General features: G+C 37.8%; 1 protein-coding gene across 2 annotated transcripts in view; it reads left to right on the top strand.

Moving 5' to 3' along the window:
- DENND1B (DENN domain containing 1B) overlaps positions 1-10,012 on the top strand; it is a 177,145-nt gene extending 167,133 nt beyond the window's left edge. For both annotated transcript variants that reach the window (XM_064515764.1, XM_064515765.1), the window contains 2 exons: positions 960-1,176; positions 2,375-10,012. In XM_064515764.1, the coding sequence (XP_064371834.1) occupies positions 960-1,176; positions 2,375-2,929 (772 nt within the window). In that variant the 3' untranslated portion in view covers positions 2,930-10,012. The remainder of the gene's footprint in view (positions 1-959; positions 1,177-2,374) is intronic.
- Positions 10,013-13,461: the final 3,449 nt, after the last annotated feature.

Below are 13,461 nucleotides of genomic sequence, written 5' to 3'. Positions count from 1 at the left end.
CACAAAGAAGCAGTGTAGTAATATTCATCAGTATTGTGGGCAGTCGCTTCAGCACGTCCATTCCTAAAGTCTTCTGTGGTGGTTATGGCAATGGAATGTTTTCTAAAGGGTTTGAAAGAGAACAGTGGCCTTTTGAGTTCTATGGCAAGGTCTTTCTGTGCGTGAATTAAAGGAAAATCGTAAGAAGTTGAGGCTGCCAGTATTCCCTGATTGAAGACAGGAGATGATATTTGATAATGAATAAATGGCTATAAGCAATGAAGGACCTTGAAAGCCGAGACAAGCAGCTTAAGAATAATGCAGCAGAGAAAATGGAACTAGTGAAGAATTCAAAGAGCAAAAGGAGATATGATCAAAACAGTGAGCCGTGGAAATAGCCTTTGTAGTAGTAGTATTCTGAACAGGCGTAAATAGGGAAGGACTGCAGTGGTGGGAGTCAGAGGTAAGGATATTGCAATGAATGAAACAGAAAATGGCAAGAGGCAAAACCACTAATTCTCCTTGCAGATAGGAAATGCTGGGGTAAATCGGATCATGTGACAGAGGAAGAGTCACAGTATGTGTGTCTTGCTGCTAGAATAAAATATGTGGCCAGATCAGCTGGAGAGGTGTACAGTATTCACCTAGAAATAAGGTGCGGACAAGGAAAAAGAGGAACCAAGTTTGGAACAATGGACATTTTCGTGGGGAGATTTGGAAAATCCTATTAAGAGTGACTTTAAATAACAGTTACAGTGGTTGGGGGAGAGCCAGGAGACAGGAAAACCAACTAATGGTAACTGCATCTGCCTAGGTATCGTACATCTACCTTTAGGTAAAATTGCTGAGTAAAAGGAAGAGCTGGGTTAAGTCATGTTTGTTTTCAAAAGTCTTGGAGTGAATTCTCCTATTTACTTTTGGAAGAGGCTGTAATAAAATGTTCTTATGTTCCTAGCTGATGGAAAAGTTTTTGTCTTCAGGTTATCATCAGAAGACAGTGAGGAAGCTTCTGCTTACTTTTATGACAGTGATGATTCTGGTGAAACTGGAGTAACTTCTCAGCACCAAGGAGAAATGGACTTGCTCGGGGAAATTTTGGACACGCTGAGCACACATAGTTCAGATCAAGGAAAGCTCTCAGGAGCAAAGAGCCTGGATTTCTTTAGATCAATGGATGATATTGATTACAAGACCACGGTTAGTCTTCTGCTTTCATTTGATAAACAATCCCAGTCCATTTGTAGTGGAATCCTCTACTTGTGGAATCTGAACATGTGGCGCAGGCACTGCAGAATATTCCGTAGAATTGCTAGCATGGCTTCTTTCTGCTACAAAATACAGTACACTCATGCAGACAGCTGCATGATGGTTTTCACCAGCCAAGAGATGGTTATGCCTTTTTCCAGCTTACCAAGTCATCTTGGAACAATGTTTTTTCCCTTATAAGCCGTAACCACATTTAGAGCTGTAATATAATAATTTAAGATTTTAGTCTTTGTTATGCACTTTAGAAGCTATTTGTTTCCCTTTTCACCTTGCATTGTTAAACTAGGCATACTGATATGGTGATGTTTCCAACTTCATTAAGCTTTGGGATCTATGGGATAATTGCAATTGAAACGCTGTTTGAATAATACTCCAAAGCTGTCCTGCAAGTGGCCTTGCTAAGAGCACTCCTTGATCCTTTCTTAGATAGCATTGCACAGAACTCATAATATAAGCAGATTACTTTATGGGCCAGAGCTCTTGTCTGCAGCTTTAAAACCCTCACCAAATCATTGCTGTGATGTTAGCCAAAAAATATTAGTGCTTTTGTGTTCCAGCTCTAGTGAGCTGTTCAATGTTTGCTTTTGTTGAAGAGGTTCCTATAGTAGAAGGTTTGTCACTAGAACAGCAAATTCTGATGCTAACATTTAAAATACTTAGAAAATTTTGATATGAGGAATGTCACACAGGGGTCACTTTAATAAAATGCCAATTTTTGTTTGTTTGGCTAAAAGATTTAATATTGAAAGTTGGTATAATAACTGAATCAAAGACGAAATACCACCTGGTTTTACTTTTAGTCAAGTTCCTTCTCATGTTATGGTGCAAACCGCCAAACTGTCTTTGTTCACTCTCAAAGCTGCTTGGCCAAAGCAGAACGGACAGGGGAGACGTACCTCCTTTATTTGTCTAAAAGGTGATTCTTAGGATAAAAGACAGAGTGTTGTGGAAAGGAAGTATCAAAGAGCTTGTTCCTATGTTATTTGTGGGATTGCTGTTTTGTAGCAATGAACCCTAAAAGGGATCCATGATTTATGAACTGAAGATCTGTTACAGTATTTGTTTCAAAAATGCCAGTGCAGAGATGCTTACTGTGACATAAACTGTAAATGCGTACTTTTTGTTTCAGAACAAGTCGAATGCACCTAGTGAGAGCAACCTTACCCTGCTCTGCAGCAGTAATGACCAAGCAGACTGGAATCTCGGTCAGGATGACAGTGTCCTCCATGGGAAACAGCTTCCTCCATCACCAAGGAAGCAAGTTTCTTCTAGTGGCCATAGAGAATCTCTCTCAAAACTGGAAGAAGAAAGTAGTGACCAAACTTTTATTACTGACAAAATGAACATCCCTCACGGTTGTGTAACATCCCCATCTCCAGTACGATCAAGTGCACAGTTTGCTTCTCTAGAAGGTTTCCAAGCAGGGTACTCTTCCTGTAAGTATGCAAAGCAGAATGCAACACTAAGCAATACCTCAGAAGATCAGCTTCCAGCAAGTCTTGCTCAACATCCATCCATTCTGGTCCCTTGGGAAAAAGATGGGAAAGAAGGAAACGAAACTTCAGAAGAGGGTGGGCTTCTTCAAGAAGTGGTGTCGTTATGTAAACTGACTTCTGCTTTTCACTATGGTTTAAATATTTCAAAAGATAATTTATCTAGCAGTAGCAGTGGAAATAAAACGTAAGAAAACTATGAGAAGAGAAACTTGACTCCCATCTGAAGTTAAAGGGAGACTACTCAGGACTCCATATAACTCCATAAACATGATAACCAAAAGATGAAAAAGGAATGAGAGATCTTCAATTATGAGAGTAATTCTCTTCAGTTGAGTATGCATTTTCTGCCATTGAGACATCAGCTTCTGTGTTTACCCACTTCATTTGTTAGCTGTAGTTAGGTCTGTCAGGTGGGACTAAATATACAAATGCACTCTTAAATCAGGTACTAGTTAGTCTGTGTATTAAAAATACAGCGGTGTATGGTGCTTACTAGCATTTACTTCCTCTGAGCAGCAGGAAAAGTATCATCTAAAAGATAACCAGGTTCTTGAAGGTACTGTATTAATCCTATTAAGCATGAAATGAACCGAACAATCTAGATTTGTCTGAAATGTGCAAATGTTAATATTTGTAATGAGTAATTGCCTTAATCTTTTGAGAAAAGGTTTAATTATCTTAGAAGATGAATGCAAATGTGCAAAACAGCAATAATGATTTTCCATAGCAAGAACTTGTTTCAGCAAAGGGAAAAAAAGGATGCTTTTTTAGATTAAAGAATCACTTGTGAATATACCTTGGAATTCACTGCAAACTGAAACTGTGGCCCTGTCTTCCAGACTTCGGAAAGGTAGTGCATGCTTTTCTCTTCTGTAAAGTACACGAAGTGCTGAATTATAATGTGAAGTTTGTTAACTTCTGTTTACAACTAAGACACTTTAAAGACATACTATCCAGTTTCCCTAGGTAGACTCTTTCATCTAAAAATTTTCAGAAGGGTAAATGTAAGTGGAATTGATAGATTTTTATTACTTTTTATTTTCTACAGTTTAATAATAGTGTTTGAAAACTGATTGGTGCCTCTTCTGAACAGTGGTCTTTTGATTTTTTAGTAGCTACCTTTTTAAAGGTAGCTTGAATTACTATAACTTAGAAGTCATATTTAGTTAAATTATTAAAAAGTCATGAATGAAAATTACTTGTAACACTAGAAAACTAAAATAATGAGTTCAGCTTGAGACTGCGTATATCCAACTCTCATTTTAGCCAAATTGAGCATTCAAAAATCTCTTTCCAAATTCAGTGAAGGAAATTGCATGGACTTTATGTAGATTGTATTTAGAATGAGCGTTTATCCTTCTTCAGGCAGCATTCCTGAAGAATATTGAGAGTCTAAAAACACAGTTTCCTGCTGCTGTAAGGAACACCTCTTTCTTCTTTTTATTTTTCCTCCTTTTCCATTCTCCTCCACTCCACCTTTCCATACATTCCTTCCTCCAGAATAGCTCAGGTTAGGAAAGGTGTGAAGCAAGCTTCGCTAGATTATGCTTGTCAGCTTTGAAAGATATTTGTGATGCAGCTGGTAAAAGTAACACAAGGTTATGAAAAGAACTGTGCCTAAGAAGAATGGTCTCTTAACTGATGCCAGAAACCCTTTTTCTTTCTTTCCCTTTTTTGCTCTGAATGGTTAGTCTTACCCTCAGTGCAGGCCGAAGTGAACCAGGTAGTGAGGTCAGGAGTTAGAGCAGATTGTGCTTGAATATCTTGATAGCAGTTTGTAGTGAAGTTTAATATCAGTTGCCACATTTAGATTTATGAATGAATTTTCCTTTTAGCTAAGACAGTTTCGAAGGTTTTTCTTCAGCTGCGTTATTGCAAGGCTGTTGATCCAAGTGAATGGATCCATCTCACTAAAGAGGTGATGTCTGATGCTCTACCAAAGAGGTTCCGTACGCAGTGGTGTGGGACCTTGCGTTTGTAAAGGCAAAAGTTTCAGCTGTGTGTTCCAAAATGTGGTCTATCTGGGGAGAAGAGGGAAGGGCCAGTGCTTGTCATTGATGAGAACGGGCCTCTAGAATTAGTCTTTCTTAATAAGTGCAAGAAAGGGCTGAGGTTACAAAAGTGTAAATCTTACAGAAATGTCTGTGTCTGATGAGAGACTGAACATTCCTGAGGGCTTCTGCAATCTGTGTTGCTGCAGAATTTCAGTATTCCTTAGTTGGAAGTTTTATATCGAAAGGTTTGTACTCCAAAGAGCTCTCTGTTTATCTGTCTTATGATTTCCTGTCGTATGTATCAACACAGTATGTAAGCTGGAATTTTTATTATCATAAAAATGTTATTTGGCAAACTATTTTGCTCTATTAAAATAAAAAATGCCATAAAAATTATTTAAAATCTTAGCTGCAACCTTATCAGGTGGGTCAGACAGGGTGGCTAGGGTGCTATTAAAATAAGAAAGCCGCAGGGCAACCTCAAGGATGCTTTTTGAAAGGTGACATTAATGACTCAGAAGGGGGCATTCTCCTCCTTTGCTGGTATTAAGCAATACCCAAATGTAGTGCTGCTAACTGTTTGAGAGAGAGAATGCAAAGGCCTGGGTACTCCTAGCACGTCGTACTCATTCTCGTTCCTCTATTTGCATTTTGCTGACTGGAATTTCAAGATTCACCTTTCTTTCCCTCTACATCTGATGCAGAGTCTCTGTCCATAGTTCCATCTAAGATAATATTTTGTTGTCTTTATATATTAAAGATAATTAACAGTATTAATGTCTTAAAGGGGAAAAAAAGGAAAAATTTCAGAAATTATGGCCATGATTACTTTCGCATCTGTCAAACACGTAAGTCCAAGAATGCTGCCTGGTTCAGGAATGCTGCCAGGGAATGGTTTTCAAAAATGCCGATTTGGTGAAACAAATTCTACTGGCTTTACCTGAGAGTTGGGTAATGAACTCCCATTGTTACCTGAATTGTCCCATTCTCACCTTTTTGGAAAAAAATATGGAAGCCTTATATGTATAAGGCTGCTAATATCCTTATAATTGTAAGAAACATAACATTGAAAGTTTGATAATAGAATCTTTCAAAATTGATGCACCACTATAATAATTCACTCTTTCATTAAATGAGAATGCAGGCTGAGAAGAAGTAGGCAGCTAAGTTCAAAGATGGAAGGTAATATTCAATTTAGAATGATTTTTCTAGTTCAGTTGCCATTAATATATTAGTTACTGTGCTTATGCCATGTTCTTTCATTATTTGTACAGCTCGTAGCATGTTTACAGTCATTAAATAGTATGTCTTTTTTGGTTTTGAACCTTGTATATGTTCAAAAATAACTCCATCTTATATCTGTGTTGAATTTAACAGTAGGTACATTTTTAAGTCTGTAATATTACAGAGTCTTTTCCACTTACGATCAGTGATCTTTTAAAAGGCTAATATTTGTGCCTTATTTAAACAGCATAACAAGTTACCAAATAGATAAAAGTCCAAACTTATATTACCGGTTCAACACTGTTCTACTCTGTCCTCATGATGGTGTAAGACTGTCTATTGGCTACATATACAATATTTTTATTACCACATTGGGTCCTATAGTAAGATATATTGTACAGATCCAGTACTTTTTATGAGCTTTATACCTGTATGGGTTTTATTTGTGCAAGTTCTTCTAATGTCTTTGAAAACCATCAACATTTCATCACCACTTACTAGTGAGAACTGAATTCTGGTCAGTCAGAAAGCTCCTGTAGTCTCCTTCAGAGGCATCTGTTCTTTTCAGACAAACCAGGGTCTCAAAAAATCTTCCCATTTAAGGGAGATACTAGGTTATTTGATTAAGCTTTGTAATCTGTTACTTATACTTAGGAAAAAATTTCTGACTTAAGGAGTCAAACTGGGACTTGAATGTAAGATCTTCCAGTTCATTTCTCACAGATACATGCTTGAAATGAGCCATTGCTCATCTGGTTTGGGAAAAAAAATAAGGACAAGAGAAGGAGAAAGGGATTTCTGGATTGTTCCAGCAGGGTAGTGAAGCAGAGCCTGGGAGTCCAGAGGAGCGATGATAACTTTGAGGAAATGCAGCGTTCAGGGTCCTGTTTACTATTCTAGCTCAGTTGTAGTGATTCCAACCTAATCGTGTAGGCAAAAGTAATACCGCCTTTACAGCAAATCCCCTATGGGACTGATGGAACGGATGATATGTTGCACCAGTCAAAGCCTTCCCACCCATCTGCCTATGCTACACTGTGGAAAAAGGGTGCAGGCATTCAGGGGTGGACAGCACTGTGGGTGCGAAGGTGATCCCTAGCCACCCTCTATGCATGCAGAGGGCCATCTGTAGAGAGGGCAGTGGTTTGCTCTTACTTCCAACATATTTGGGGGTCATGTAACTCCTAAGAATAGAGTTGTTCCGAAGGAAAAATGTAGTTTTAGAAGTTCTCGTAAAACTTTTTGACTCAAATCTTCATTGTTGTTTAGCATTTCAGTGATACTGCTGCTGTTTGGCTAAGGGTGGGGTCCTCAGAAATTCTCAGCACTAGCTGAAGTCCCCTCTCAGGCATTTTAACACAGACTTCAGTGGGAGTTTTAGACATGCTGGGTGCTTTCAAAAATCCTACCTAACATATTAAGAGAAATGTTTTAGATCTCGAAAAATCTGTTTTAGATGTCTTCAGGTTTTTGAATGAGCTTATTACAGCCTTGTGTTCTTGAAAACTGCATAAATTTTAGGTGAAAGAAAAGTTACACCAATTTTTTAAACAGCTTCTGTTTTTCCACCTACAATCAATCATATTCAGTTCTGCAGAACAATCTTTCATTGAGGCAGCTGTCAAATGGAATTGCTGTGAGCATCTGAAATCTTTTCTCTATGCGTGTAATCAATTGAAGAAAATATTTCATGCAATAAGCAAAGCGCCAGCACGAGGCCCTTTTGCAAATGCACCCTCAGGGTAATACTGGCTGTAGTACCCTGTCCAGCAGAGAGGAGAGACTCTATAGGAAGATGCCAAGGACGGCCTTTATTTCTAAGGGAGATGGTATATTGTGTCTTGGTGCCAGACGCTACTCTGGGTGCTGTGAGACTCCAGCCAGCTTTCTCTCAACTGTCTGGAATTTTAAGCTAAACAAACATGGATAATAAAAACGATGTCTGAGGCAAGCAGCTTCTTTACTGCAAAGCTCAGAGTGGTCAGGCTGTCGGTTCTCAAGGTGTCAGGGTAAATCTTTGGAGGATGAATGTAGAAATGCACCAGCAAAGACGGTATGGATGGTGGTGTGACTTTATTGCCTCCAGGAACCTCCTCTTTGCTGCTGTTAGGTGTTTATGTCTTTGTCGGGTGTTGTTTATGGGTTGTAGGCTGATTAGACTGTGTCCTTGTCTTCATCCCAAGGACATAAACTACAGAAAGTCTGGAATTCATGATCTTCAGGGTGGTTGAAAATAAAGGAATGAAAAAGAGATGGTGTGTTTTTAATGTATAAAAGCTTCCATGATCTGCTCTATGTAATGCCCATTTTGCAACTTTAGTTGGTGACCAATCAAAAATACTTGATGGGTCTTTCTAGGAAGCTGCTAAACTTCTGAGCAGAGTTGCCTGAAGAGTCCACAGCCAACTTAATCTAGAGGGCCGTCCACCATCTATGTAGCTGACAGGGCCATCGCTGTTTTCTGCTGGACCGGAGTACGAAGCAGGCAGCACAGTTGAAAGTTACCCCAAGGTTTACTGCAGTAAAGGGTACTCAAAAAGAAATTCATTTGTACCTATTGCTTAGGTCCGTACTAAAAACATTTATGATTAGCGTTCAGTAGCAGTATTAGCATCTGAAAAATAAGTTGATTTCAAGTAAGTGGGTGTTAGTTATGATTCTGTGTGGATTGACTTTTTGTTTCTGTTAAAAGTAAGGGAGCTACTGGGATGGGGGGGTGGGGAATGTGTTGACTTTCAAATCTACAGAGAGTTTTGTGCAATATTTCTCCTTGTTTCAAAGTAATTTAGTAGCTGCAAATGTGTGCATCTGCCTTTCAAGGAGATCCTTGAAATGGTATTTTTCAGAAATGTGTAAAATTACATGTAGCATTGAAATATGGTTATATGATAAAAACATGAACAATATATTCTAATGATGCAAATGTATATTTCCAATGATTAGAAATGATTGTGGTTGTCACATTCTACTAAAATAATATGGCCTAAGCCAATACAAGTAGTTAAAATGAATAGTAAAAACTATATCCCACTTAAATTGAAGTATAGGTTAAATATTAGAATTTATGGTATTTAGTTTAGCATTTGATCATTAGTGTATCATTGATAAAAAGATCTATAAGGAGTTGAGCATTGCTTTTCAGTACCACCGATGAGGTAACAGTTCATGGTGATGACCATGTACTGTAAGAATTTAGTTTGTGACATCCCTAATTATTTTAAGTCATTACTTAAAAGGTCAACTAATGTTGCCAGTATTCTTTTAATTTTTTGTAAATTAATTTCCTTGTATATTGATGTACATTTTGTTTTAATCTTAAGTTTTCCCTTGAGAACTACTTTAAATTAAATTGAATTACTTGAATGAGGCAATAAAGCACTGTAGAACAGCTAGTCTTGGTGCAGCTTGCAAACAATCACATCGCATCTGTTCTTCATGGTTTTTGAGGAGGAAGAGAAGTTTAAAATGCTTGTATGTATAGCAAACTGACAATATGATTTGTTTTTTTTTTTAATCTGTGCCAGAGATTATGAGAAATGCCTCAACATCGAGCAAAGTTAAATTGCATATCCCAAAATTTCTAAATTTTATCAGAACTTCTTATTAGTGACTTTTGAAAACTCTCTTTATTAATGTCTTTATTGAGAGCCAATAGTGATTCCTTTAATACTTATAGGAAAGGCATAAAATACAGGACATTTTGAGTTTTTATTGCTCATTATTATAATTTTGGAGATAAAAAATTAACACTGTCCTAACATTTATAAATTTAGTTAGTCACTGACATTTAATAAAACTAGAATCAGGTTTAGGCATTTACTCCATGTTCTTGCATCCTCTGGACTACTGTTTAAAGTCATCTCGAGAATTATAATTCAGATCTTAGACTACTATCAGTAGTGCACTGTGTATGTGTAGTAAATGAGCTGTGATTTTTGTTTGGGTTTTTTTCTCCTTCCAAGTTTGTGGTGTCAATAAAAGTTTTTGGTGAACTCCACGTTACCATAAAGTGCCCAATACTGTATTATAAAATAAAACTTAACAATATCAGAATTCTTTTGGTGGTGCAATTCCTGTTTGATGGATTCATCTGATTTGTATTTTTTATACTTATCCATCAGGCATATAATTTAAAATAATATGACAATGCTGTATTGTATTGGAAGTTTTTAGCCATAGAATTATCATTTCAGTTTCTGAAATACAGAGAATATTTAAATTTTGATTACTGTTTCTACAGCGCAGAAGTTTAGCAATGGTATCCTTTGTAATTTCAGTGCTACTTCCACTTCCTTTAAAAATTTTAGCCAATAATCCCTATTTCTTAAACAGCTTTTTTGATCCGTAGGTCTTTAAGTTCTTACAATGAACATAAGTATATTATCTCACTTTATAGATGGGAAGAGTAGAGGTGTTAAAAGGCAAAATTGTGTGCCTTAGGCGAAAGGTTTGAGGATGCTGCTAGTGAGGGAAGCGACCCCCAACCTCCCATAGTATCTGCTAAGCTGATCTGATTGAAGGGCCAGGCTCTGTGCACTGCCGAGCGTTGTGGAGACCTCCTCTTTTCAGCCTGGGGTACGCGCTCCTGGCCTTGGCATCGCCCGATCTTCTTCCTCACTCCTCCGGCACCGTAATTCCTGCGCCTCTGATCCCTGGTGGCACCGTTCAGCTGTGCGGCGCTGGAGAGAGCACCCAGGCACTCACAAGGAAGCTGGGGTACTGCCTGCCGTCGCCGCCTCCCCTTCTCGCGCTGGAGTGCAGAGGCTGAGCAGAAAGCACCTCTTGGCTTTGGTGGCCATCAGGAACGGTATCAGCTACGGGTTTGTTCTTTGCTTGTTCAGACTAGTTAACACATCACAGAATAACATATCATGAATAGGTTAGCAGGTACGGCTTAGCTCTCCTTTCTCACTTAACACAAGTGTGTAACTATAATTCACAGTTTGATTTTTACACTAAATGGCTATTCAATATAATCTGGTCTTTACTTGCTCTTCTAAATTAAAAGCACTTTGATATCTTATACAAACAAACCACAGAGGCTGTCATTTCAGTGTTGATATACTCAATCCATAACTGACAATAAAATTGTAAAGTATGTCCATACAAAACAATAAGGGTGTGATTTTAAGACATGCTATTAGACTTGTCCTAGCTTACTCTAGCTAGCAGAGTGACAAAAGCTATGAAGACTGATAGCACAGCGATCTTCACTGCTAGTTTAAGCATAGCACATCTCATAGTCATTCTTCATTTTGCCAGTAGATGTGCCCACACATTCATTCAGCTCTTGAAACAGATGGTTGTGACAATGAACTTCTTGTCGTATGTCCAGATTACGAGCCAACAGAGGTCATTACTAAAATGTAAAAATCTTTAATTTTTCAACGCAGAATGAATGAGCAGGTATGAAGACAAAAAATCAAGTTGTCATCTTTCAGGCTAAGTTTGCCCCATTTTCCTTAGTTTGTTACCTCAGTATACTGCGAAAGAATTGCAGCTTGCTTTCTAAGACTTTCAGTTCAGTAAGTTCTTTCAAACTCCCAATGTAGGAAAGGAGCAAAAAAGAGCAGGTAATAAGACAAGCTGGTCTAAATTAAGTTGGCAAAGTTTAAACAGATGGTATAGCAGGACTCTGTTCCTGTCAATAAAAACTATGCCAAGTGTCTGTGAAAAGTGGATTATTTCAGAAGGCTGTGGTTTAAAAGTCATATGGTATACCTTGAGTATCAAAGCTGGTATTATTGAGAGTTGTGGCATTTGAGGGAAAAGCGCAGCTCAAAGTACTGTCACGTTTGTGGTTGGTTCGGGAGAAGTCATAAACGCCTCTGTTCGTTAGTGGCTTCTGTATTATTTGTGTTTCAAAAGCAGGTGAGAACATTGCTTTTGCATGATACTTTTATGCAGTAAAAGCTGCAGTCATACCTGAATGACAGACAAAGCACTTCATTTTCTTCCCCCAACTCACTGTGTGTTAACCTCATGTTCACAAAAGAATAAGTAACTTCATCAAAATCATGGGTTTAGATTTTTATTTGATGTGACAAGCGATAACAACAACAAAAACCTAAGCAACGCCTGAAGTTATGATGTGGGTTTGCTGTTATTCAGATAAAGCAAAGTAGAATCACTCTGCAGATTTTCATCAGTCAGAAAAAATGCTGGCAGCTTCTTTCTTAAGCTTTGAAACCCCAGAGGTTGTCAATGCTGTTACAAATTCTGCATGAAACATAAACAAGTACTAGCTCTAAAAGCAAAGTTTGGGAACTACATGCGGAATATGCTATGGACCATACATCATTTCTTTTTGTTGCTGCCTATTTCACGTTTCTCCTGAAAGTGGAAGGGCCAGATTTCTGACATACTACTTCTCTAATTTTCTGTATCAGGCCTACTTCTTACCTCAAATAATTGTCACTGAGAACAAAACAACAACAAAAACCCACAATAAGCAACACCAAGAAACAAAGGTAAAATGTAGGCTACAACAAATGTATTAGACTTAGTTGCAAACCATTTCCTTTCAGCTCCATTATCTGTTTTTAATTGTGAAGTTCTGCAAAGTACTCAGCCTCGTGGATGAGGCATAATAAAGATGTATACTGCCATGTAGAGCTTAGAGGCCTAAATACAAGACTTCCTAGCCTATGAAAGTTTATTTTTCAGGTGTGTATAGTTCTATGAATAGCTCAACTAATACACTTTCCCAGGTGAGTACTTTTATCCTGGTATAAAATCGCTTCATTTGATTTAAGTTAAGACACTTTCTAAATGATGAAGAGGAACATTTCTGTGTGTTCGTAGTCATCTGTGATTAAGAGTGTATTGTTTCAAGTTTACACATTAGGTTGTACCAAAAAAAGGGGAAAAAAAAAGTCTTACATAGGCAACACTGAGTGATGTGATACAGCTGCAATTCAATAATTTCACTTATTTTATAGAATCAGCAGTTTTCTAGTCACTGTTCCTTTTAAGAAAATAACCTGGTAATATGATACCACCTGTTTAGCAGTGAGAAGGATTATGTACTTAAAATGTTCAGCTGAATAGTACAGACAAACATCTGACATTTGGCCTGCTCTGAGAATAGGCGACATGCTTATTTAACGATTTTGAAAATGTTAAAATGGCGAGGTAGAAATTAAAATGTCATTTTAAAATATTTGTATTTAACTTATCTGATTCAGTCCTTTTCTACATTTCCCCTTGGCATATTCGAACTGGGGGTCACGGTAGCAGTCTGACACTGTGGATACTTTGAACGATCTACTGAACGTTGTTGGCATTTCAGCCTAATTAGTTGCATCCTATAATGTGATTTGTCTTTGGTCCTTTGGGTTGCTGGCCCAGGATTTTTTTTAATCATTTTTTTATGCTCATCATTTTCTCATTTTAAATGTCAACAGACCAGTACTTGTGTAACTGTGTTTTTCCACTTCTTTTCTCCCCAATGTCAGAAAATTTGACAATTTCTACATCTCAAGCAGGCTACATGAGAAAAA

This window comes from Dromaius novaehollandiae, chromosome 8 (genome assembly GCF_036370855.1).
Source record: "Dromaius novaehollandiae isolate bDroNov1 chromosome 8, bDroNov1.hap1, whole genome shotgun sequence".
NCBI classification, from domain to species: Eukaryota; Metazoa; Chordata; class Aves; order Casuariiformes; family Dromaiidae; genus Dromaius; species Dromaius novaehollandiae.
The sequence above is the reverse complement of the archived record's forward strand: the minus strand, read 5'-3'. Positions and strand labels throughout refer to the sequence as shown.